Source organism: Neofelis nebulosa, chromosome 11, assembly GCF_028018385.1.
Source record: "Neofelis nebulosa isolate mNeoNeb1 chromosome 11, mNeoNeb1.pri, whole genome shotgun sequence".
In the NCBI taxonomy this organism is placed as follows: Eukaryota; Metazoa; Chordata; class Mammalia; order Carnivora; family Felidae; genus Neofelis; species Neofelis nebulosa.
This window is the reverse complement of record NC_080792.1, coordinates 27,762,490-27,785,123: the sequence shown is the minus strand read 5'-3', so window position 1 is coordinate 27,785,123 and position 22,634 is coordinate 27,762,490. Positions and strand designations below refer to the sequence as shown.

The 22,634-nt window shown below is 49.9% G+C and overlaps 1 protein-coding gene and 1 long non-coding RNA gene across 2 annotated transcripts in view; one reads left to right on the top strand and one right to left on the bottom strand.

Moving 5' to 3' along the window:
• LOXHD1 (lipoxygenase homology PLAT domains 1) overlaps positions 1-22,634 on the bottom strand; it is a 165,171-nt gene that overhangs the window by 135,858 nt on the left and 6,679 nt on the right. Inside the window, exons 3-4 of the mRNA XM_058692205.1 lie at positions 16,553-16,633; positions 14,500-14,684 (exon numbers count right to left, since the gene is read on the bottom strand). Of these exons, the coding sequence (XP_058548188.1) occupies positions 14,500-14,684; positions 16,553-16,633 (266 nt within the window). The remainder of the gene's footprint in view (positions 1-14,499; positions 14,685-16,552; positions 16,634-22,634) is intronic.
• Positions 385-13,929, top strand: LOC131490129 (uncharacterized). The gene is made up of 3 exons (XR_009250961.1): positions 385-840; positions 1,815-1,908; positions 13,502-13,929. It is a non-coding gene; the product is annotated as an uncharacterized LOC131490129 (long non-coding RNA).

Genomic DNA, 22,634 nt, shown 5'->3' with positions numbered 1-22,634 from the left:
AGTGGGCCGGATCCCCCAAATCTCGGCACTGAGCTGGGCTAAGCTGGTTGTCACGTTCCCGATGACAGGAGTCAAGCAAATGCCCGGAAACTAAGCCTCCGTCCTGCTTGCCAAGGAAGGGACCATCCCACACTCAACGTGATTTGTGCCTCGCAGTAGCTCACGTGGCCCAAGCTTTTTTAGGAAACTGGGAATCATGAATGAAGTGATCCTGAATTGCCGCAGGGTGTTTCTTTCCCTAGCCTTCGCCCCCCATTCTCAGGTCGTGCATATTTAGAGTATTTAGACAGTGGCTTCATTCGCCCTGCCCTGCGGGTGAGCGGTGGGAAGGGGTGGCAGGAGGCTGGCTGCACCTGATTCCCTCCCGCCCCCTACCCGAGGCCACGGCTGCTCCCTGGCACCTATCACTTCCACTCACCCAGAGCCAGGCACTGGGGAAGTGCCAGGGGAGAACACGGAAACAAGCGAGAGACGTGAAGCGGGGCTGCCCTGGGGATGGGGGCGAGGGGAATGTTCTCCTCCAGCCAGGGAAGGCCCCCAGCTCCTCCGGCCTGCCTGCACCGGTGCTGGGAGGAGTGTCCACGGACCCAAAGGATGGGCCGCAAGGCTACCCGTGGGGAACTGCTTCTTGGCCACTGAGCAGTGAACCAGGTCCCCAGACTCAAGTCTCCCTCCCCTGTTGCTGCCCCCAGAACGTTTCCTCTTCCTTCCCTTGGGTCCAGAGGCCCGAATCGCTCACCCAGATTCGTCCACTTCTTCAAGTAGGACTGGAACTTCTCTGCTTTCTGGAGAATACCCTCAATCTTGCTGCCCTTGTAGACACATGCACGCCTCAAGCTGGTAAGAGCCTCTGATGCTTACTGAGGACTGACTGTGGGCCGGTCACATCTGTTTCTCATGTAATCCTCAAGATGACAGACCCTATTACTACTGTGGTCACTGCTTACTGAGAAGAGAATGGAAGCAAGAGGTTAAGAAACCTCATCAAGTTCCCACAGTTAGAAAGGGTGAAGCCCGTACTCAAGAGGTCCGGGCAGGAGGGTTCACTCTCATCTGTCCTTTCACCCACCCCACAAGGTCTAGCTGAAAGCCCACCTCCCAGGCCCAGGGTGTTCCATTCCAGAACTCCTGTGGCCTGTATCATTTATTTGGCACTTAACACGTGCTCAAGCACAGGCCATGGGGTGAACTCGGCTGAGCCTGGTTACACAAGGACATTAAAACACTGCTCAGCCGGGGTGCCTGGGTGGCTCAGTTGGTTAAGCAACTGACTTTGGCTCAGGTCATGATGTCACAGTTTGTGGGTTCGAGCCCCACACCGGGCTCTGTGCTGACAGCTCGGAGCCTGGAGCCTGCTTTGGATTCTGTGTCTCCCTCTCTCTCTGCCCGTCCCCCACTTGTGCGCGCTCTCTCTCTCTCTCTCTCTCAAAAATAAATAAAATGTAAAAAACAAAAACAAAAAAACATTGCTCAGTCATTAACAGTTGCTCCCGGGTGGTAATCAGGAAAAAATACTCCGTCCTTTGTTTTACCCCCAAATCATAGACAGCTAGCACATCTTTTTGGGAAGCTGTGACATAAGCCTGATGTGATCAGGTATTGAAAGAGTATGGAGTAGGTAGGCTTTCTCTCCTTTTATCTCACTGTGCTCAGCCCCTCTTATCCAGTTCACTGCCAAGCCCCGCAGAGCTATTTCCACACGCCCCTCAGTCACTCGTCTCCCTTGGCTCCCCCTCATGTGGCTCTACAGCAGACCCTCCCCTTCAACCTTCACACCCCAGCAATCTCGTCCATTTCTTCCCTTTCCAACCCAGATTCCACTCTGCTGCAGGAGCTTACCGTCCTCTAATGCACTTCTCATATGCTGCTGGAGGAACCAGAACACCACACAGCCTTCCTGGAGGGCAGGTGAGTACCGCCTGTCAAAAGGCTTAACATTCTGCAAATCCCGGAGCTAACAATTCAGTCCCTGTGCCTAACAATTCATTTATATGAGGAAATACTTGTGTTCACAGATGACCTGTAAAGATGTCTATCACAGCATCGTTAATAACAAAAAATTGAGAACAACCTAAAAATATCCAGAATGGGGGATTGTTGGGGTGAATTATGATATTCACCCATGTGGCCATTTAAAATAATGGTTTAGGAGATTATTCAATGTTTTAGTATTCAGTGAAAAAACCTAGTTACAAAGTCGACTGTGATACAACACTACTTTCCATCAGTATGTAGTGTTTAATGCATTCATGCGTAAAAAAGCACGGGAAGGAGATTCACCAAAATGTTAACAGCAGTGTCTCCGAGGCTCTCCTACACAGGGATTAAGTTCAAGGTTCTGGGTTTACTCTTGGGCCCTTCACTTGTATGCACATTACTTAACCACCCTGTGCCTCAGTTTGCTTTACCCATAAAATAATAATAATAATAATAATAATAATAATAATATATCTGTCATGGTATTGTGAAGATGAGGTAGACAGATAGATAGTGATTAGAACGATATCTGACATTGAGTGAATGCCCAATAAATTTTAGCTATTATCATTTTGGGGTAATGGGATTATGGAAGATTTTATTCTTATTCGAATTCTTGCTTATTTGTACTTTTAATAATTTATACAACAGCCATTTTTCTTTTCCCTGCAATTGAAAACTAAAGATTGAAGTCACCTAAACTTCAATTGAATATTCAATTTGAATAACTCATGCCCTGTATAGTCTGGAAGGAGCTGTTGAGAACTGCCAGCTTGAGGAAAACCCATGCACATGATGGACATCCTTACACCCTCAACCTGGCTCTGGTACCAGAAACCTTTGAGCTTGCTGGTCTGGGCAGCTAGGAGGCTAGGGGGAGGGTTGAGGACTGGATGAAGGAAGAGGAAAAACAAAGGCAGGGGCCACCTGATAGACATTCAGCTCCAGGTAGGTGGGAACCCCTTCTCTGACACCCCTGCACCACCCTGGCCGATGCTTGGGGCTCAGGGGAAGGGTCCAGCAGGAAAACATTGGTGGCTGGAATGGACACCCACAGCTGGATCAGGCCCAAGGCAATGAATGTCTGTATCATAAGTTTTGATTTTATGCACACAAAATGCAGCTCTGAGAAAGTACTCTCCATAAATGGGGTGGGGGGGGAGTGTTATTATAAACACCTATTTGAAAACCTCCCTCTGTTGAAAGCCTGGCAAACTCCATCTCAACTATGAAGTCTCAATTGAGCATCACTTACTCTATGAAGCCTTACTGATTCCTCCTTCCTCTATGCTTCTAGTGATACAGGTCAATCCCTAATAAGAACATTCTATCTTTTTGCACTCACTATTTCCTGGCTTGACCCTCTCCCCTCTAGTTGCTAAGTTTCTAGAGAGAAAGGTCTGTACATATTTATCCTGAGCAAAGGATCTGGTACATAGAAGATTCCCAAATAGTGCCCATTGAATCACTGAATGACATCGGAGGAGCACAAGGTGGCATCTGGAGCCCAGGGCACTAGCTCTGCCCACACTGTGTCACCAAGAGCAGGTGGCTTAACTTTCCAAGGCTTCTGTGTTCTGCAAAATGGAGGAAGAGCAGATAAGGTCCCTTCTGGTCCTGAAATTCTCTGATACTCGTCACTGGGGCCTCATTGGAAACAGTTCTCTTCTTCCCACTCTTTCCGGAGATGATTTTCTGCAATGTTAGGTGGGAGCAGATGGGGTGGGCGGGGAGCTGCTGGGAAGTTCAGAGGAGGAGAGCGATGCAGGACTGGCCCAGCTCCCCCCACCCCAAAGCCCTCTCGCTCTGAGTCCAGCTCTGAGTCCATGGGCCCAGGACCACCTCCCTAGAGGTCAAAGGAACAGTAACTCCCAACTGGCATCCACAGCAAATCTAGCTCAGAGGGCTTTGGATAACGTTTGAGCTGAGTTGAGGGGACACATCGGGGAGAAGGAAAAGTGTTTGGAAAAGAGGCACTCCCTGCGGGCCTTAACTGAAATCAAGGTCATCAGCCTGTTTCCAGTTGTCTAGATGAGCCTGCTGCCTTTTAGAGGCGATCCTGGCACTGAGTGGCTCCAAAGTCCTATCTGATTCTGAAAGGCCAGAATCTTGAGTCTATGCATCTCAGAGTCAGAATAAGCCTGGATGTAGGGGAAGAAGAAGGTAAAGCATCAGGATCATAACCACCACCACAATACTCGTTTACTGAGCGCTTACTCTATGTCCAGCACTACAGTCAGTCTTTATGTACATTTCCCCAATTAATCAGCCCAACCACTTTATGAGTGGGAATTAATGTTATCCCCACTTTACAGATGAAGAAATAGAGGCACAGAACTTAAGACATCTGCTCATGCTTACCCAACCAGTAGAGTGGCAGGGCGAGGTTTTGACCACAGAGAAGGGGAGTCCAGGGACCAAGCCCACAGTGGGGAGACAGACACTATGCAGAAGAATAGTAAGTATTGGGGTGGGAGTGGAATGAGGAAGAAGTGTCCGCAGCAGAAGGGAGGTCACCAAAAGCCAATTTCCCCTGCCCCATGGAGGAGGGCTAGCCCCAGACCCGTCCTTCTCTCTTTGGATATGACACTCTACTAATCCTAAAAAGACCCCCAGAGGCCACCTAATGCACCCATTCTATAGAGGAAGAAACTGAGGATGGGAGCGAAACTGAGATCTGCCTCGGGTCTCATCGCTACTGGTAGCAAAGCCAGAACTAGAACTCAGGGTATATAGTCTCATGTGCTTTCTGAGCCAGAGAGCTATATTTTTTAAAATCAATGATTTAATTACTCTGTGGTGTCATCCTGTAGAATGTGGAAATAAGTCAGGGCTGCTGGCTTGTGTGACAGAGCCCTCATGATAGGTGCTTTCTGCATCAATCACCCAGGCTGCTTTCATGCTGCATCTGCTTTGGCACCAGGCAGTTCTCGGGCAGGCCCATCATAATCCACCGCAGGTCAGCGAAATGTGCACATGCCCCTAAAATGTTAATCATGAGCCCTTTCTCGTCCAATCACTTCTTCAAATGCACCGTGGGCACCATGCCCAGCATGGTCTTGCCAAGACTGGGTGCACATCTGGAGCTGTGTGATAATGACTGTGTAGCACAGTGTGGGCTCTAACAAAATTATAACCCAGTTGCCTGACGAAATCACTGGGAGTGGAAACAGTGATTATGCTGGACAAACACAGTCCCATTTCTACCTGTTCTAGCTGGCCTATGGGCAGCTTTCAGCCTCAACATTAGCTGTCCTATTTGCTATAGCAACAGAGAAGGAGGAGGAAGAGGAGGAGAAGGAGAAGAAGGAGAAGGAAAGGAAGAAGAAGGGGGAGGAGAAAAAGAAGGAAGATGGGGAGGAGGAAAAAAGGAAGGAAGGAAGGAAGGGAGGGAGGAGAGGAGGAGGAGAGGAATGGAGGAAGGTGGGGAGGGAGGGAGGAATAGAGAAAGAAAGGAAGAAAAGAAGAAAGAAAAAGCCCCAGACTTGGAATCTGGAAGAAAAGGGGGAATTCGCCACTCCCCAACCTGCACGCTCCAGGCCCGCCTCCCCAGTGGTTGCAACTTCTCATGGACCCCCTTCCCTTCAACGGCCAGCCCCTCGGTCTCTCTGGGACACAGCACAACATTGGCTGCAGCCATGTTTATTATTAACCCACCAAAGAAGATAAATGCTCCTAGGGAACAGGCTCCACTGAGAATGGGGAGTGACAGGACCCACTTCAGACAGGGCCCTTCTGAATTCAGGGCCTCCTCCGCTGTCTGCGAGGCCTGGGTCTGCAACATCGATGAGCTGTTGTGCCTGGGTTCTGACAGCCCTGGGGTGTGAACAGCCCCCAGGCCAGCTGGAACTCAGCTCTTGGCTTCAGAGGCCTGTCGCATTGCCAAGTTGGCAGAACTTTCCCGAAGCAATGTGGTGTGGGCTCAGTACTAATTTCAGCCACGTGATCATCTCAGTGCTTTTTAAGGTGGGCGGGTTTGTGGGTTGGTGCTGGGATGAGAACAATTACTTGTCCAGGAAGCAGGAAATGACATCATATTGGCAGTGAGAAGGCCAGGCAGGGTCTGTCTTAAACAGGTCTGGCCCTCTTCAGTCCCAGAGATGTGTCCTGAGCCTCTCTGGGGCCAGAAGGATGGGCAGCCCTGTGCTCTCAGCCTGTGCAACTCTGTAGCACAGTCACCAGTTGCACCTGGGTGCCGTTCCCATGAATGTCAAACCAGAAGTAACAACATCAAGGTTCATCAAGGGAGTGAGTTCGGGGAGTGGGAGACCCGAAGCCAGGTAACAGAGACAAGGAGGCATTTAGCTAGCAGAATACCAGAGAAAGCCAGTGCTATAAAGGACCTCGGAGAACGTCTAGCCCAGCCTTCTGGTCAGATGAGGAAGCAGCCCAGAGAGGACAAGTAACCTGCTTAAGGCACACAGTTACCAAAGGGCAAGACTAGAATCCTGTTATCTGCCACCCACTCCGTGGTAGAGCTCTTTTCACCCATCTCTGCTGCTGGCCTTCATAAGTGATTGTGTCTACACACACACACACACACACACACACACACACACTCACACACACTCACACACATGTCTGTTTTTTACTAATCTTCACTCAAGTCCCTTAGTGCCAGTGACCAAGTTGGCAGGTACAAGAGAAATAAATCACCAGGTGGGTAGACCCCAGTGTTATGCCCAGAGAAACCTGAGCTTGGCTGGAGAGCCCAGATAGACACATAGTCAGCAGTTAGCACCCAAAGAGGCCAACAGCAGTCCCTGAGATACGGAGTGTCTCAGCCATTTAGCCATCTCAAAATCCCTGGGGGCTACAACCACCCCATCAGCCATGGTGGCTCCTTCTGGCTATGAACTGGCCGGATCATGCCTACATCTCAAGGAGCAGGCTGAAAAGCTTCTCCTCTCTGCCCTGAGATTCCTTACACATCCTTGATGCAGTTGGGTTGGGGGAACCCCCTGAAAATCCACTTCAGTGGATGGCACAGACTTCAATTTCTCCAGAGTTTGGAGGAGGAACACCCGAGGTGAGGGAGCAGCCAGTGCTTTCCAGAGAGGCTGGGGCTTCCCCTGCAGTGGGGTTTGGGTAGCACAGAGAAGACTGAAGTATAGGATAAAAGAGAGCAGGTGGGGGGAGGGGGACCAGGAAGGCACTGGCTCTGACATTTCCTGACCCTGAGGTATGTTTTAGTAGGAGATCCACAGTTTTCTCTCTAACCAACTTGACACAGAAGCGTGGGAGCAAGGATACCCCTTCCAGGCAGCAGGCAGGCAGGATTCTGGGGCTCTGGGGAGAGCAGTCCTCCTGGGTCCTTGTGGGGCTTGATGGGACAGGGCCCAAACCCCAGAAACTTCTGTCAGCAGTCTGGCTTCTCTCCACAATCTGGGAGCAGGTGGGGAGAGAATGTCTCATTCTCAGACCCGTTTCCTATGGGTCCCTTGAAACTTCCTCATGGTTTATTAGTGCTGGAGAGAACAGCTTTCAGAGACACCGCCTGCCAGACACTGGAGCCAACACGATCTGAGCAAACACGTTGACAAATGGGAACTGGGACTAAGAATGGGACTAAGGAACACAGGGAGAGGTGGGAAGTGCTCTATGCATGCTCACCTTGACCTTTGTTGCAGGTAGAAAATGGGGAAAATAATAGACCTTACCTCCTAGGAGTGCTGTGGATTTGTACAGTGTATACATATGAAGACACAAGACTACAGAAGTATTTTGTCCAAAGGTCACATAGCTAGAAGGTAGCATTTGGGGATTTGAACCTAGGGCTCTTATGACTTGAGGCATGGAGCTGTGGACCATGTGATACCTTCCACTCCCCTTGAGGGTAGCTCGTACTATGATGGTCTGTGTCCTCACTGGACTGCAAGCAACTGGAAGGCAAGGGTGATATCCTTACCCCAGACTCAGCATTTCAGAGCAGCTTGGGGAGCAGAAAGGCATGACCAATGACAGCTGCTAATGGTGATGCTTCACTTCGAGGCCTGGGAGACTGTGCTGAGATTCTGGCCAGGGGCTGCCCTCAGTGTATAGCTGTCAATGCAGCTACCCTGCCCCTCTGGGTTCTGGGTTGTCAAGAGGGGCAGCCATTCTAGATGGAAATCCTCTCGGAAGAGAGTCAGGCATGCATGGCAATGGGGGGATGCCAAGAGGCAGATGGCAGGAGGGAAAATTCACTACAATTCTGGAGTGGTTCGAGAGCCAAGACTGTATTCCCAGGGATAGTTGATGCAGACATGCTGAAAAAACGGCTGCCAACCCTCCCCAGACCCGAGAAGGTGCCAGGACCCCTGACACCCACTCTAAGAGGGAGATGACCATAGAGATGGCTGCTAGCTCCCTAGTAGTGTGAATGTATGTCTGAGACTATTAATCAGGAGGTGTGGTGTCTCCTGGACCTTCCCACTAGGATGTGGAGGGGAGCCAGCCAAGAATGGGATACCCGCTCCTGCTGACTCATGTGGGAATGAGTCAGGACAATCCAGGATGTTTCTCCAGAAGCCTTGAAGTCCTGGGCAAGAACTGAGGACTTGGGGTGGAGACAGCATTTTCATCTTTTCTTTTGGGGGGAATAAGAGCCCTTTGGCCTCAAAGCCAATGTGATATATTGTCACTGTGAAAAACGGTTAATGAAAATGTAGGATGGATGAAAAGAAGCAGGACATCAAGGGAGCCTGATATCCAAACAGTCTTAAAAGAAAAGAACAAAGTTGGAAGTCTTACACATCCTGATTTCCAAACTCCGTCCAAAGCTACAGTAATCAAAACAGTGCAGTAGACTTCAGGACAGACATTTGGGTCAATGAACAGAATAAAGAACCCAGAAATAAGCCCTTGTGAATATGGCCAAATGATATTTGACAAGAGTGTGAAACCATTCAGTGGGGGAAGGGACAGTCTTTACAACAAATGATGCTAGGAAAATTGGTTCTCCATGTGCAAAAAAATGAAATTGGACTCTTATTTTATAATGTCCACAAAAATTAACTCAAAATGGATCAATGACCTAAATGTAAGATGTAGAAGTATAACACCCTTAGAAGAAAACATGGGGCAAAATCTTCATGATTATTGGGTTTGGTGATGATTTCTTGGATATGACACCAAAAGCACAGGCATCAACAGAAAAAATAATAAATTGGACTTCATAAAAATTAAAAGCTTTTGTGCACCAACAAAACTCTTTCAACAGAGTGAGAAGGCAACCCATGGAATGGGAGAAAATAATTATAAATCAATCACCTCTGATAAATGATTAATACCCTCAAATATATTCTGGATGGACCCATACAACTCAACAATAAAAACAGACAACTCAACTTTAAAACGGGCAAAGGACTTGAATGGACATTTCTCCAAAGAAAATGTACAAATGACCCATAAGCACAAGAAGAGATGTTCAGCATCACTAACTGTGGTTATTATTTTAAAAACCCAGAAGATAACAAGTATTGGTGAGTATGTAGAGAAGTTGGAACCCTTGTCCACTGTTACTGGGAAAGCAAAATGATGTCGCTGCTGTAGGAAACAGTATGGCTATTCCTCAAAAAAGTTAAACACAGAATTACTACCTGATCCAATAACTCCACTGCTGGGTCTGTACCCAAAAGAAATTAAAGCAGAAACTTCAACAGCTATCTGTACACAATGTTCATAGCAGTGTTATTTACAATAGCCAAAAGCTGGAAAAAACCCAAATGTCCATCGACAGATGGCTGGATAAATAAAATAGGGGCTGTGCATATAATGGAATATCATCTAGCCCTGTAAAGAGATGAAATTCCCACACATGCTGTAACATGGATGGAGCTTGAAGACATTACGCTAAAGTAAAATAAGCCGGTCACAAAAGAACAAATATTGTATGATTCTACTTATATGAGATTCCTAAGTAGTCAAATTCATAGAGACAGAAGAAAGAGCAGAGGTTGCCCAAGGCTGGAAGAAATGGGAAAGGGGAGCTATGGGCACAGAGTATTAGTTTGGGAAGATGAGCAAGTTCTGGAGATGGATGGTGGTGATGGATACCCAATAATTAATTTATTTAATGCCACTGAATAATGCACTTAAATATGGTTAAGATGGTGAATTTTATCTATGTCTTACTGCAATAATAATAATTTTTTAGAAGAAGTAGGATAATGGAGTCAGGGAGACCTAGGCACTCTTGTTCTGAGGAGTCCACTCCCCCCGCCACCCCCCACCCCCCCCCCCCCCCCCCCCCGCCTGCCACCTGCCAATCCGGAACACAGGATTCTTGCCTAGGAGGTACATTCCTGGGGATCACTGACAAACCAGAGCTACTCAGGGATGCAGGCTGGACATAAGCCACAAGAGGAGAGGCCAAGGAACCTGGGGATGCAGTCCTGAGAGGAGGGCAGCCTTTCTTCACATGGCTGAAAGGCAGACATGAAAACATCCAGGGTGTTTGTTAGCAGAGGACTGCAATGGACAAGCAGAAGTCCCAGGGAGAGTGTATGGGGTTTAATTGCAGGAAGAGCTTTCTTAAAACCAGTGCCCCTTAGCACTGGGATGGCTGAGCTGGGTGGTTGGGAACCATCCACCGTCAAGAAAGGCTGGATCCAAACCAAGGCTGGAGAAGCAACTGATGTGGACACTGTGGAAAGGATCCCTGTGACAGTCGACTGGTCCTACTAACCCCCATGAGCCCTAGCTGTGATCCTTCAAGCCCTGATCTCTTAGGGGCCAGGTTGGTTGCCCTTGGTCTTGGAGACACAGGAAGCCCATTCCAAGAATTAGGAGCCTCGCATTCTAGTCCCAGCTCTATCAGTGGTTGGCTGGTTGGTATTAGACGAATCACCACCTCTCTGAGCCCTCAGTTCAGTCCTCTGTGCAATTAACACCTGCCTGCCATCCTTCACCTTGCCTCCCCCAGAAGTGCTAGGGATGAAGTGAAGCCAAGGACTCTTGAAGAGGACAGCCCAGATACCCTACCAGCCCCTCTCCCCTCCTCCCCACTTCTACTTTCCCTTCCTCACAGCTCAGGGCTGGTAGTGTTTCCCAGGGTGCAGTTTGCACACCACAGGTGGCACACAGGATGCTAATGGTGATACAGGAGGGTTATCTAATGTTACGTATTTGTTTTCACATGTGCTGATATTTACAGGAATTGATAACAGCTTTTTGTGATAGTGATATCTGCTTTCTTTTAAAAATAAATTTACAAGTAAATATATAAGTTGCCAAAAGTGAGTTAAAGAAGAATAAGTAAACAAAGAAAATTGCTTACTTGAATAAGGCAAGACTCTTGAAGATGGAATGTGAGCAGCTGGGGTTCGGGAGCCTCCAGTGGTTGAGGGGATACCACAGCCTGTCTCCCTGGTCCCCAGCAACAGATCCCCCCAGGCTTGGCAGTCAGATACAAAGGAAACCGAAAGGTGAAGGGTTTGGGTTGGCTCTGCTACCTGGTTTTCTTAAGGTGCCAGGTGTAGCAATTTTACCAACCAATTGAGAACAATTGAGAAACTGAACTTAGGCTCTAGGATCTTCCACCCACACAACTTCATTCCACAGTAACTGAGTTAGTCATCATCCCCTTCCTTCTTTTGGAACCTCCTGTCCCTGCTTTTTCTCATGGCTACATTTACCCCATGGGCTCCATGAAGGAAAAGGGTGGCCCTGACCAGGCGTTCACCCTGACGTACTAGGAATATGCGGGGCATTTTCCCATGTTTAAAGAGAACCCAGAGAAGGAAAAGTCATCTCCGTGGCAAACGTCAGGCACTGCGTCATTCAGGAAGGGTAATTAATGTTCTTGCCAGGGCAGCAGTCCTAAAGCTACACAGCTCGCCAGCAACCACAGGTGCCGTGTCTCTAACTAAGCATGATATATGAGATCCCCTATAGAGGAACCATCTAGAAACCTGACCAAGGTCCAGTCCCTTTGCCCCTGCCATTTTCTGCTGATCACCTTGGCCAAAAGGTCAGCCTAGAACACCTACCCTCCTTGAAGAGCAGGAACAAAAAGAAGGTTCCAGCTATTTATCAGACAGAGCTTCAGGAGATGGTCCTGGAGGTGGGGAGAGAGGAGCAAAGCTACCCAGCTAATGACTCACCAACCCTTGGAGGATGAAATATGCGCTAAAAAGTCCCCTTCTTAAACCCCCATCCCACGACTTAAAGTATTTTCACCTGTCAAACTGCATGGATGAAGAAATAATTATCTTCCCCATTTTGACCATTAGAGGCTCCCCTGCAGCAACCAAATATCAAGTGGGCATAATTCCAGGTGAAAGCAAAGAGAGTTTACCTTTTGTTTACCAATGCTGTCCTCTGAATATTCGAGGATCCCCTTTTTCATTCCTTCTTTCAGAATCCAGCCTGGAATTACTAAAAATCCAGTGCCTCCAGCTCATAAAAGGGCAGGAGGCCCAGGCAGTCTGATTCAGGGACAAGGTCTTTCCTTTAAGAGGCAAGAACACTACCCTGGATGATTCGTGTGGAAAGCTGGGGAACCATGGGGTCACATGAATTCTTTCTTAATGGTGACTTCTCAGAAGCTCTTCTAACAGGGGAACCCTAGATTTTCATGTGACCAAAGCAAACGGTAGCATGAAGAACTAAACAGTGGGAAAAGGCCAAAATAAAAGGGGAGCCTGGGAGAATAGACAGGAAGATAGCCAGCTTGACAACTTGCTAAGGATTTTTCCTAGTAAAGAGACTGGATCAAGATGTAAAGATACGTAAAGTTTTGAGGAAAATCTATGAAATACACCCCAGTTGAAAAGACAGGCATGGGGTATGGGCAGATAATTCACACACACACACACACACACACACACACACACACACACAATACCAATGACCAATAAACACAATAAACACATGAAAAATATCCAGCCTCACCAATAACCAAAGAGAGAACACTGTAAAACCCCCTTTCCTAGCCAATTAGAAAATTAAACAATACTAAGAATTGAGAGTGAGGAGAGTGGGTGCTTTTGCATAGCTGGTGGGGTTGTGCACTGATGTACCCTTTCTATGGCATTTTGGAAATGCCCATTAAAAGCTTTAATCATGTGCATTCTATTTGACCTGGAAATTCTATTTAGGAATTTATCCTAAGGAAAGAATCGTTTGTCTGTGCAAAGATTTGGGTGTATTATTTATATCAACAATAAAATTTTAGAGGGGGACACGATGTCAATGTCCAACATAAGGGATTCAGTGAATGGATGATGGTGCCCCTCTATACAAGGACACTTCACAGCCACTGCAAGCAGGGGTGTTGAGCCATATTTAATGGCATCGAAAAAAACATGCTCTAAAACAGGATGTGGTACCAGCCCATTCTCTCAAACTATGCATAGAAGAGACTAGAAATGGGGGCACAAACATGTCACCAGTGATGTTTCTCCAGATGATGGAATTACAGGTATTCTTTTTTTTTTTTTAATGTTTGCATGTTTCTGTTTTCTAAATTTTCTACAATGGTCAAATTTGGCTTTTGTCATAAGAGAAAGATTAATAGCAACTCTTTTTTTTTTTTTTAAAGAAACAGTGAAGTTGCAAGGAATTATGGTGGGGGCCACAGAGGAACAAGGCAAGTTCAAGATCAGCTGGAAGGTAGGAAATCAGAGGTAGACAGAGAAAGGCGAGCTGAAGCCCAGTGGACACAGAATATGCTTATTTCTGCCCAGCTGGGCTGCAAGAGAGGACGGAACCTGGAGACCACAGGGCACACGCTGGAAGGCAGAATCTAAGAAGTGCGTCCGCCTTCTGTTACTCTGCTGAGCGACCCCGGCAAAGTCACATGGCTATCAAATGCCTTCACCTCCAAAAGTCTATGACACTCTGCAAGCAAGGTGCTATGATGGTGGTGCCCACGTGTTATGTCTCCGTTTTTGGAAAGGCAACTATGTCCAATAATGAGGTGAGGTCAGAACTTTAGGGGACAGAGTGTGATTAAAACAGGCCACGGGATACGGTGTGTGTTTTTACATGATTTGTTCCCCCGCCTCCTGTTGAGCTAAAATGCCTGAATTTAAGGCCTTTGGCCAGAGATGCACTTGAAATTAGTCGTTTCCCTCCTCATAGAATCAGGAGGAGGTAGGGACAGCTTGATGGAGCCCCTGTAGCTGTGAGTTCTGATTCCCATCTGCCCTGCCCTGGCCGTAGCTCACCTTCCTCTGGGCATCAGAAGAAGGGCAAAGAGATAGGAAGACGGAGGCAGCTGCCTTTGAACTCAGAGAGGACTCTAGGTAGATACCCATCAACAAGAGGTGTTGAAAACACAGGATATGCCCAGGGCTGCTCCCACCCCTCCATCATGCCTCCTGGTTCGTTTGCATTTCCCATTTCCTTGAGTCCCCAGAGCACATAAGCTTGCTCTTGGGGAGGTCATGTGGAAAAGATGGGGCTTCAGCTGGGTCCCAGCCGACTGGAAGACCCTGGAGGAGTGGCAAAGGGGACGCGGGACTGCCCAGAGCAAGACAGGGACGGGGGCCAGCCCAGGCAGGGAGGGACGGCAGGAAGGCCCGCCTCGGCACTGACCTCGGGGCATGTCCATGGGGTTGAAGCTGGCTAGCAGGTCACGGCACCACTGGCGGTCACCTTCCACCTTGCTCAGCCAGTTGTTGCAGTTGAAGTAGTAGCGGAGGTGAGGCCGCTTCATGTCGGTCACGATCACACGATCCAGGTACCAGCTGGCGTTCAGGCCGGTGTTGTCATGCTCGATCCTGGGGCAGAGGCAGACACCTACATGTCATTGGCAGCAAGAGATGACACCCTTCCACACTGGCATACCCAAATGTTCACTCCAAAGAGAGGTTCCCTCATTTTGTCGCGGTCGCTTTCCCCCTCGAGCCTCAGTTTCCTCATCTGCAAAATAGGAATACCTTGCAAGGTAGATGTGCCTATTAATGAGTGTTAACGTTGTGACATCACCTGCAAGGTAATATTGCCTTCCACGGAAAGTCCAGGATTGCCCAGGCTTGCAGCGGGACCATCTTGAGCTTCACTTCTCTCCCTGATCCCCAGACCCCCAGAGACCCCCAGACACTCCCCCTTAGTCTCTCCACCCAGAGGATACCCTGTAGCCATCTACACTGATGTTGCCTCACAGAAATATCACATGAGCTGCGTGTGCAAGCCATGTACATAGGTTTAGATTTTCTAGATATCTAGAAGCAAAAAAAAAACAAAAAACAAAAAAAAACAGGTGAAGTTCATTTTAATAATACATTCTATTTCATCCATTTATCATTTCAACATGCAACCGTGTGACAATTTATCAGTGCAATATTTTATATTCTCATACTAAGTTTTCAAAAATCTGTTGTGCTCATATACATACGGTGCATCTCAATTTGGAGTAGCCACATTTCAAGCACTCAGGAGCCACATATGGCCAGGGGCTACTGGATTGGGCAGCATAGATCCACACTCTTCAAAATCTGGTCCCCCAAATTTCCTGCACTTCTGATTGTGCCCCTTATCCTTGGCAATCCCAGTTTTTTCTCTGAGGTCAGTTTCTCCCCCGGACCTTGACCCCTGCATGACCTCACTTTATGCCAAACATCATCTCCCTGTGCACTGCAGTGGGGCCTTATCTTTGCAGGCCCTCATGGGACAGACAGAGCTCACAGCACACAGCCCCGATGGACCGATGACCCGTGACGTGCCCGAGGATGTGTGCCTCTGTCTGGCACAGAGCCCAGCACCTAGTGGGACATCAGCATAGCAGTTGCCTTTCCCCACAGCAAAACCCTCTTCCCGACCCTCCCCTTCCCTGTTTGTCACACCCTTCCCTCACACACCAGTGCCAGGGCCCTCATTTGTCCCTTTTTTCCAAGAAAGACAGTGCATGGTCCTATACTTTCTAGTGGGAGGAAGACAACTTAGGACTGACGCAGCCAGGCCCTAGCCTGGATGCAATCAGACCCCAGATGATGACATTCTGACAAATGGGCATGAACTTGAATGGGTGTGGGTCGTAGGGAGGGAGGAAGGAGGGGGGAAAGGAGGGCTATTGAAGACTCTTCCTTGGCAACCAGGCTGATAGAATTATCCTTCCCAGCACACTCACACAGACGCCCCCAGAGAGAGGCAAGCTCTGTGTCATAAGGCACCCTGCAATGTGACCCAGCATCTCTAATACTCGCTGAGTGCCAGTTACCGTCTGAGCACTAACTTGTTGAGTCCTCCCTAACTCTAGGTGGTAGGAATCGTTATTACAAATGAGGAAACTGGGGCTTGGAGAGGAAACGCCTGAAGTTCCACAGCTAGCAAATGGAAAGGCAGAAGTTTGAACCAAGGCAATCTGGACTCAGAATCCGCTCTTAACCACTATGCTAGTGCCTCTTAGAGCATATTTCCCAAGTTTGTGAGAAATTGTCTTAAGTAGTCTCAACACAGAGAAGTGAATCTCTAATGGGCAAGTTTAGGGAGCCATGACTCAGCATGGGTGGGAAAGATCTGGGCCTTCAGTCACCCCTCAAATGACACCAGGGAGCAATTGACATCCAGAAAGTGTCAGTAGTGACATCAGTTCCCAATCTACTGGTTTTCATCTCACTTCCTTCCTGGTCAGGGGCCAGATTCTGACCTGATTTTGTAGATGAGGCCCACGTTGTTGGTTCTCACCCGGAAGACGTCGACATTGGCTTTCTCAAAGGCAGATTCACTCCTACAACGAACACGTGCACACTTAGTAATCTGCACTTGGCTCACAAGCCTGGGAGGAGAGCCAAGGGCTGGCATCCCCCTTCTTCCTCCACCATCCCAGTCCTGGGAAGTGCTATGAGTAACCACTCCCATTCTGAGACTCCTTTCTGACAGAGGGCAAGGTCGGTTACTACTCGTTCCTTGCTTTCACACTCAAGTTCTCCTGTGATGTTCGCCACGCATCACTAAGGCAGGTATGGTGGGCAACAATTAGCCCCATTTTACAAACAAAGTAAACTGCCAATTGATCGCAGATCTAGGATCAGAACCTGGATCCCCAAAGTCATGACCCAATGCCCTCTGGCTGCTCTGCGTTGGGACAGCGGAGGAGGAAGGAGGCCATAGTGAACGCCACGGTGCTCTTGGGTCTGCAGGTTCCTGGGCCTCTCCTCACCTGCCTTGCTCTTGCTGGGGGGAGTGGCAATGGCAGCCCCAAGCAGATGCGGAGCTTGGGTGGTGGCCCATGGTCCTGCCATTCCAACAAGAAAGGAAACGCTCAACCAAAAAACCAGCAACCAGGGAGGCAGGCAGTGAGAGAATGCATATCTGGCATCACAAAGACCGTGTGAACAGAAGCAAATACACCTGAGATGTTCCTCGACGAGCTGCCCGGGTGGGTCCAGACTCTGGAGCATCCTAGGTTGCATCAGCTTAGACACAGGAGGGCTGGAGCAGCCTCACCCGGAGTCCTCCGGGAGCAGAAACCTGAATCTCGCACGGACATCTGCTGTGTCCTCTGTGTGGGCTCGGACCCGGCCATCCAGTTCCACTCACAGCTCTTCCTGCCCACACAGCGACGCCCTCACAGGCCGGAGAGCCGTCGACCTCCCCCGGGGCTTCCAGCCAGGGCTCCCGTCACCAGCACCAGCCCACGGGAAAGAAAAGTGTGGAAGACAAACACATATAATAACTAGGCCATCACTGTGCTTCCAAATAAAGACAGAGGGGAAGAGCCTTCCCTCTAAGGCAACAAGGCTCAGACTTGGTAACAGAAGGCCTATAAGTTCTGCACACTCCAAAGCTGTGGTTCTCTGCAAACAGACCCACTTTAGCAAATAGTCTGTCCCGAGAAGTTTCCTTCAGGTGGGCATGTCGTGAGACATGAGGCCTAAGGTCCTCCAAAAGCAGGGCAGATCTCATAAAATTAAGTGGAAAGTGTACACTGAGGGGTGCCTGGGTGGCTCAGTCGGTTAAGCATCCGATTTTGGCTCAGGTCATGATCTCATGACTTGTGGGTTTGAGCCCCGCATTGGGCTCTGTGCTGAGAGCTTGGAGCCTGGAGCCTGCTTCGGATTCTATGTCTCCCTCTCTCTCTGCCCCTCCCCTGTTTGCACTCTGTATCTCTCTTCCTCAAAATAAACATTAAAAAAAAATTTTTTAATGTACCCTGAGGCAGCCTTGTTGGGGGGAAAGAGGCCCCCAAGTTGTGGTCTGGGCACCGAGGGGGAGGAGGAGAAAGTGATGGAAACTTCTGGCTTTTTGCTCGAGTGAAAGGGCCCCTTCTCCGGGGTTGCTGCACATACCTGTGAGAATCTTATCTCCAAAAGTGATGAACAACAACCCCATGTTGTGCTGCAGGGTAAGAGCAGATGTGCAACGACGTGGAAAACACAGGAACGTCAAATCTAAGCACCATCAGGCTTGTGTGGGTGGGATATAAGGAAGTGAACAAGAGGTATTTTCAACCTATGAGACCAGGAAATAAATGTGTAGAATAGACAAGGGTCTCTACACCAGATAAATACCCTAAGAAATAGCCACCCTGGGAGGCTGTGAGGTAGAATATTACGCAGCCACCAAAAACTCCCATTATAATGTTAATGGAACAGGACCAGGTTTATGATATGGGCTTAGAAGAAAAAGCAGTTGCAAAAGAAAATGTAGGAACACCACGGGAGGCCAGCTGCTTTTAAAAACAATGAAGAAGAAGGATTTATACAAAACATCATGTCTCGATGGTAAGAGTATTATGAAGTGTTGCTTATGTTTTCTGGTCCGTGTATGTATTTTCTAAGTTTGCCGAAGGGAGTACATCTAGATCTGTGATTATGCACACGGCGACAGGTCCTATCTCCACAGCCCCCCATGCCCCGAGGCCAGCAGCTGCCTGGGCTGAATCCTTGGGGGATGAGTTCGAGGCTTGTCAGGCTTCATCTGCTGAGCCGCCTGGAATTTGGAAAACAGTGAGTGCCCATGAGCAGGGGAAGAGGAGGGTGATTTGGAAGGAGAGCAGCTGGCGTCCTGGGGGGGCCTCTGACCACAGCTCCTTCTGGAGAAGCACTGACAGCTCCCTGCGCCCTGCACAAAGGCCCTGAGCCCAGGGCCAGGGAGAATGTGGATGCGTGCATTCCAGCGTGTTTGTTAAATAGTTGGCCGCCATGCTTCACTGTCTCGAGGAAAACAATCTGTGAAAAGCAAAGCAGAAGGAGGGGGACCAGGAGAGAAAGAACTACCAGTAGGGGCAGAGGGTCTCAGGACCACACCCGAGTGTTCCAGGGCATCACACAATGTGGAGTGATTGTCCGCAGTGTCAACATCTTCCGGCAGACGAGAGGAAGGCCTTGTGAGGGCCTGTCCTCAGAGGAACGAAAAGAAGGACTGTGGAGACAGGCCTACCCGGACTCTCTTCTTGCAGGGAGCGGCCAGGATAATCCCAAACAAACCCCCAACTGCAGCCCACCGGGGTCAGATGCCCGAATCCCCACGTCTGGGAAGTCAGAATGCAATGCCGGTGGGTTTCAGAAACTGGAGGTGAGGTGGAAATACCAAAGCATGGAGGGTCCCCTGTCAAAGGAAACATTAGAAATGCAGACCGCTCGTTTCTTTGTGGAGACTGTGGCTTCACCGGGGGTCCTGGCCACTCAGCAAATGAAGCGTAATGCAGTACCCAGCCCCCTCCCTGTCCGTACCTGCCCATTCAGCGGGGACCCCTACCCAGGAGAGGCTTCACAGGCTGCACAGGGCATTTTAGCCGCCAGCCTGGCAGGGCCAGCAGGCTAAAATGCCAGGCGTTCTCTGACACTCAGCTGGCGAATTCTCAACAGGAGATCCGTGTTCCAGAAGATGCATGAGATCCCATCCTTTTGCCATATTCTGAACATGTGACCCAGTCAATGCTGGGAGTGGTCCTGGGTCACTGGGAAGGGCGCCCAGCATATGGGGGCCTTCCTGTGGGACCCAGGGCTGTTGACACTCAGCTTGGTCTGGGGTCGGGGTAGAGCTAACAGAGGATCAAAGTGAACACGTCACACTCTTTGCTGCCCAAGAGACGGGCCAGTGTGTACGGAGGAATTTAGACACTAGACCATGAGGATAAGCACAATCAGCATGTTAACCTCAGGCACCAAATAACTGCAGCAGAATGATTCTGTATTGGGAAATAAGCATGCTGATAAGCCATGTGGGAGGTCCTGGGGCTCAGGAGAAAAGGCAGAAGACGGAGCAGGAACAGAAGGGAGAAAAGAGAGGATGTAGGCGAAGCGGGAGAGGACGGTGGGGTGAGGGGACAAGACCAGACGCTGTGGAGAAAGCAGCCAGGAAGAAATTCCAGGATAGGCAGTGGTTTAATCTTAAGATGAGGGAGTCTGTCTAATATTCCATTTTAAGTCATTTGCTTGGCTGTGCTGGGAACTCCCTCTGGTGCCCTGAGTATTGGTGAAGTCTGATGCACTCAAAAACACCTTGTAGCCCGTGTGTACGTGTGTGTGTGTGTGTGTGTGCCCGTGTGTGTGGGCGGGGGGGGGGGGGGTAAGGCAAGGAAAAGGAGCTCAGTTCCAGTTGACATGCGAGTTGGGTTTGGGTGACACAGCGTGGCAAGGAGGGACCAGCAGCAGACAGCGAGATGAGAGATTCCGAGCCAGACCCCAGGGCGAGGGTGGGGGTGAGGGTTGGGCTGGAACACCTGCATCTAAATAGCACAGAGCACGGTGACCTCTGCGGCCCTGGTGTCCGGGTCACTCAGGCAGCCTGGGATTCCTTGGAAAGCGGTGCTCCCCTCCCAGGCCCAAGGTCTCCGTCTTGAACTGAATGCATCTTAGATGGCGAGGACTGACTGTGTCTTTGCAATTCTCTCTGCAGACATTTCCCTGGGGTCTTGCGGCAGCCAGATTCATCCTTCTGGGCCGCATCGTAAATCGGGCCTCTGCTGATCAGCTTGCAAGCAAGGCCTGCCACAGCCTGTCCTCCCCTCCTGGCCCCTTGCTGCCTCCATGTGTCTGCAAGCTGTTCCCCGTGGTCTAAACTACCTTCCTCCTGCCCCTCTCTCATCTGAGTCTTTCCCTCACCCAAGGCCCAGATCACCTGCCCTTCCCTATAAAGCCCCACTCTGGCCGCCCTGACGGTATGACACTTCCTGAGCCCTGGCTGTTTGCCAACAACTGGGAGAGGGGCCAGAGGGACGAAGCAGACTCCCCTCATCACCCCTCCACCTGGCATCCCTGTGCATGTCACCTCTCCAGCCTCCCAGGACATATGCTGATGCTACAAAATGAGACCATCTCCAAAACCACCCACTCTCCATGGGCTCCTGCAGAGCCCTCCAGGCCAGCCTGCCCGGAGTCCTGGCCAGACCTGTGCCCCTGCTGCCCCACCCGGAGCACCACACGGGTACGGGAGAGACCGCAGAGTAGCAGGGGGAAGGGGTGTTGACTTCTGTCCACGGGGCTGGCGGGAGGGCCTGCGCGTGACGCCCGGAGACCTCCCGGCCCTGCTCGTGTCTTAGCCCCTCTGCCATGAGGCAGTCCCTTCCACATTGAGAAGGAAGGCTGGATCTCACACTCCTGGAAACGGGGACTCAGGGACAAACCTTCACACCAGCTCATGAAGGGTGACTCTGGGGCCTTCCCGAGAGGCTGTTGTGACAAATGAAAAGGCCAAGGGGGAAGAGTGAGGGCACTAGGTGCAAGAAAGTGGGAAAGACAGTGAGAAATGACCATGAAAGGAGAAAATGGCTCTTTTTGTTTCAAAAGGGCAGGCTGGGGATGCTAGAAACCCACTTGGCTGCATTCCCAGGGCCTAGTGGCTTCTCCCTAGAACGGTGTGCTCGGGGGAGGTCACATGGCAAAGAGGATGGACATTTCATGTCTTCCCTTTACCGTGCCCACATCACTGGTGAGAAAGACTTCCACAAGCCAGTCACTCTGCAGTGTAAGCGGTACAAGAAGGCGGGTACCCTGTTCTGCAGAAATGGACAAAATAGGACGTTACGCCTGCCTCGATGGGATCGCATTTATACCACAGCCTGCGCTCAGGGTAAACCTGGGACACGGGGCCAGGTCAGTCTGTGAAGCACAGAGTTCGGGGATCTCCTGGCCTGTGGTCCCCACCCCTCTATAGCCTCCCTGGCCCCCTTGGAAGTGACGACCTGGAAGCCTGCAGGGGAAGCTCCCACGCACCCTCTGGGCCACAGGGCCAGCGCTTGAGGAAAACGTCCACATCAAGTACCTGGGGTTTGAGGACCAGCTTTACCATCTAGGAGCTCCATGGCTCAGAGCTAATCTCCACTCCTCTCTAGGCCTCAGTTTCCCCATGAATAAGTTGAAATAAACTTAGTGGTTTTACAAACTTTTCTTGGCTATAGAACTCTCGGTACAAATAAAATCTGACTCTGAAACTCGGTGGGTAAGACAACCATCAGTGAGCTACTCTGCAGGAAGGATGGGGGCACGATGGGCCCAGAACCAACAGACCGATCCCCGGTTCCATTCAGCACAGATTGAAAACCAGGGCCTAGACCACGCCTGCAGCCCCCGGGAAGCTCTAGAACTCTAGAATTCCGCCAAAGCGTTCCCATGTTTTGCTCTGGGTATATCTGTGTGCGCCTGTGTACGGTCGGGGGACAGGGTCCAAACAAAGAGGCAGCAGCCCCTGCTGTCAATGGATCACAAATGATATGGGGAACACAAGGCGCATACACGAACACATACACAGAGCACGTCTATACAGACACGCACACGAGCACACAT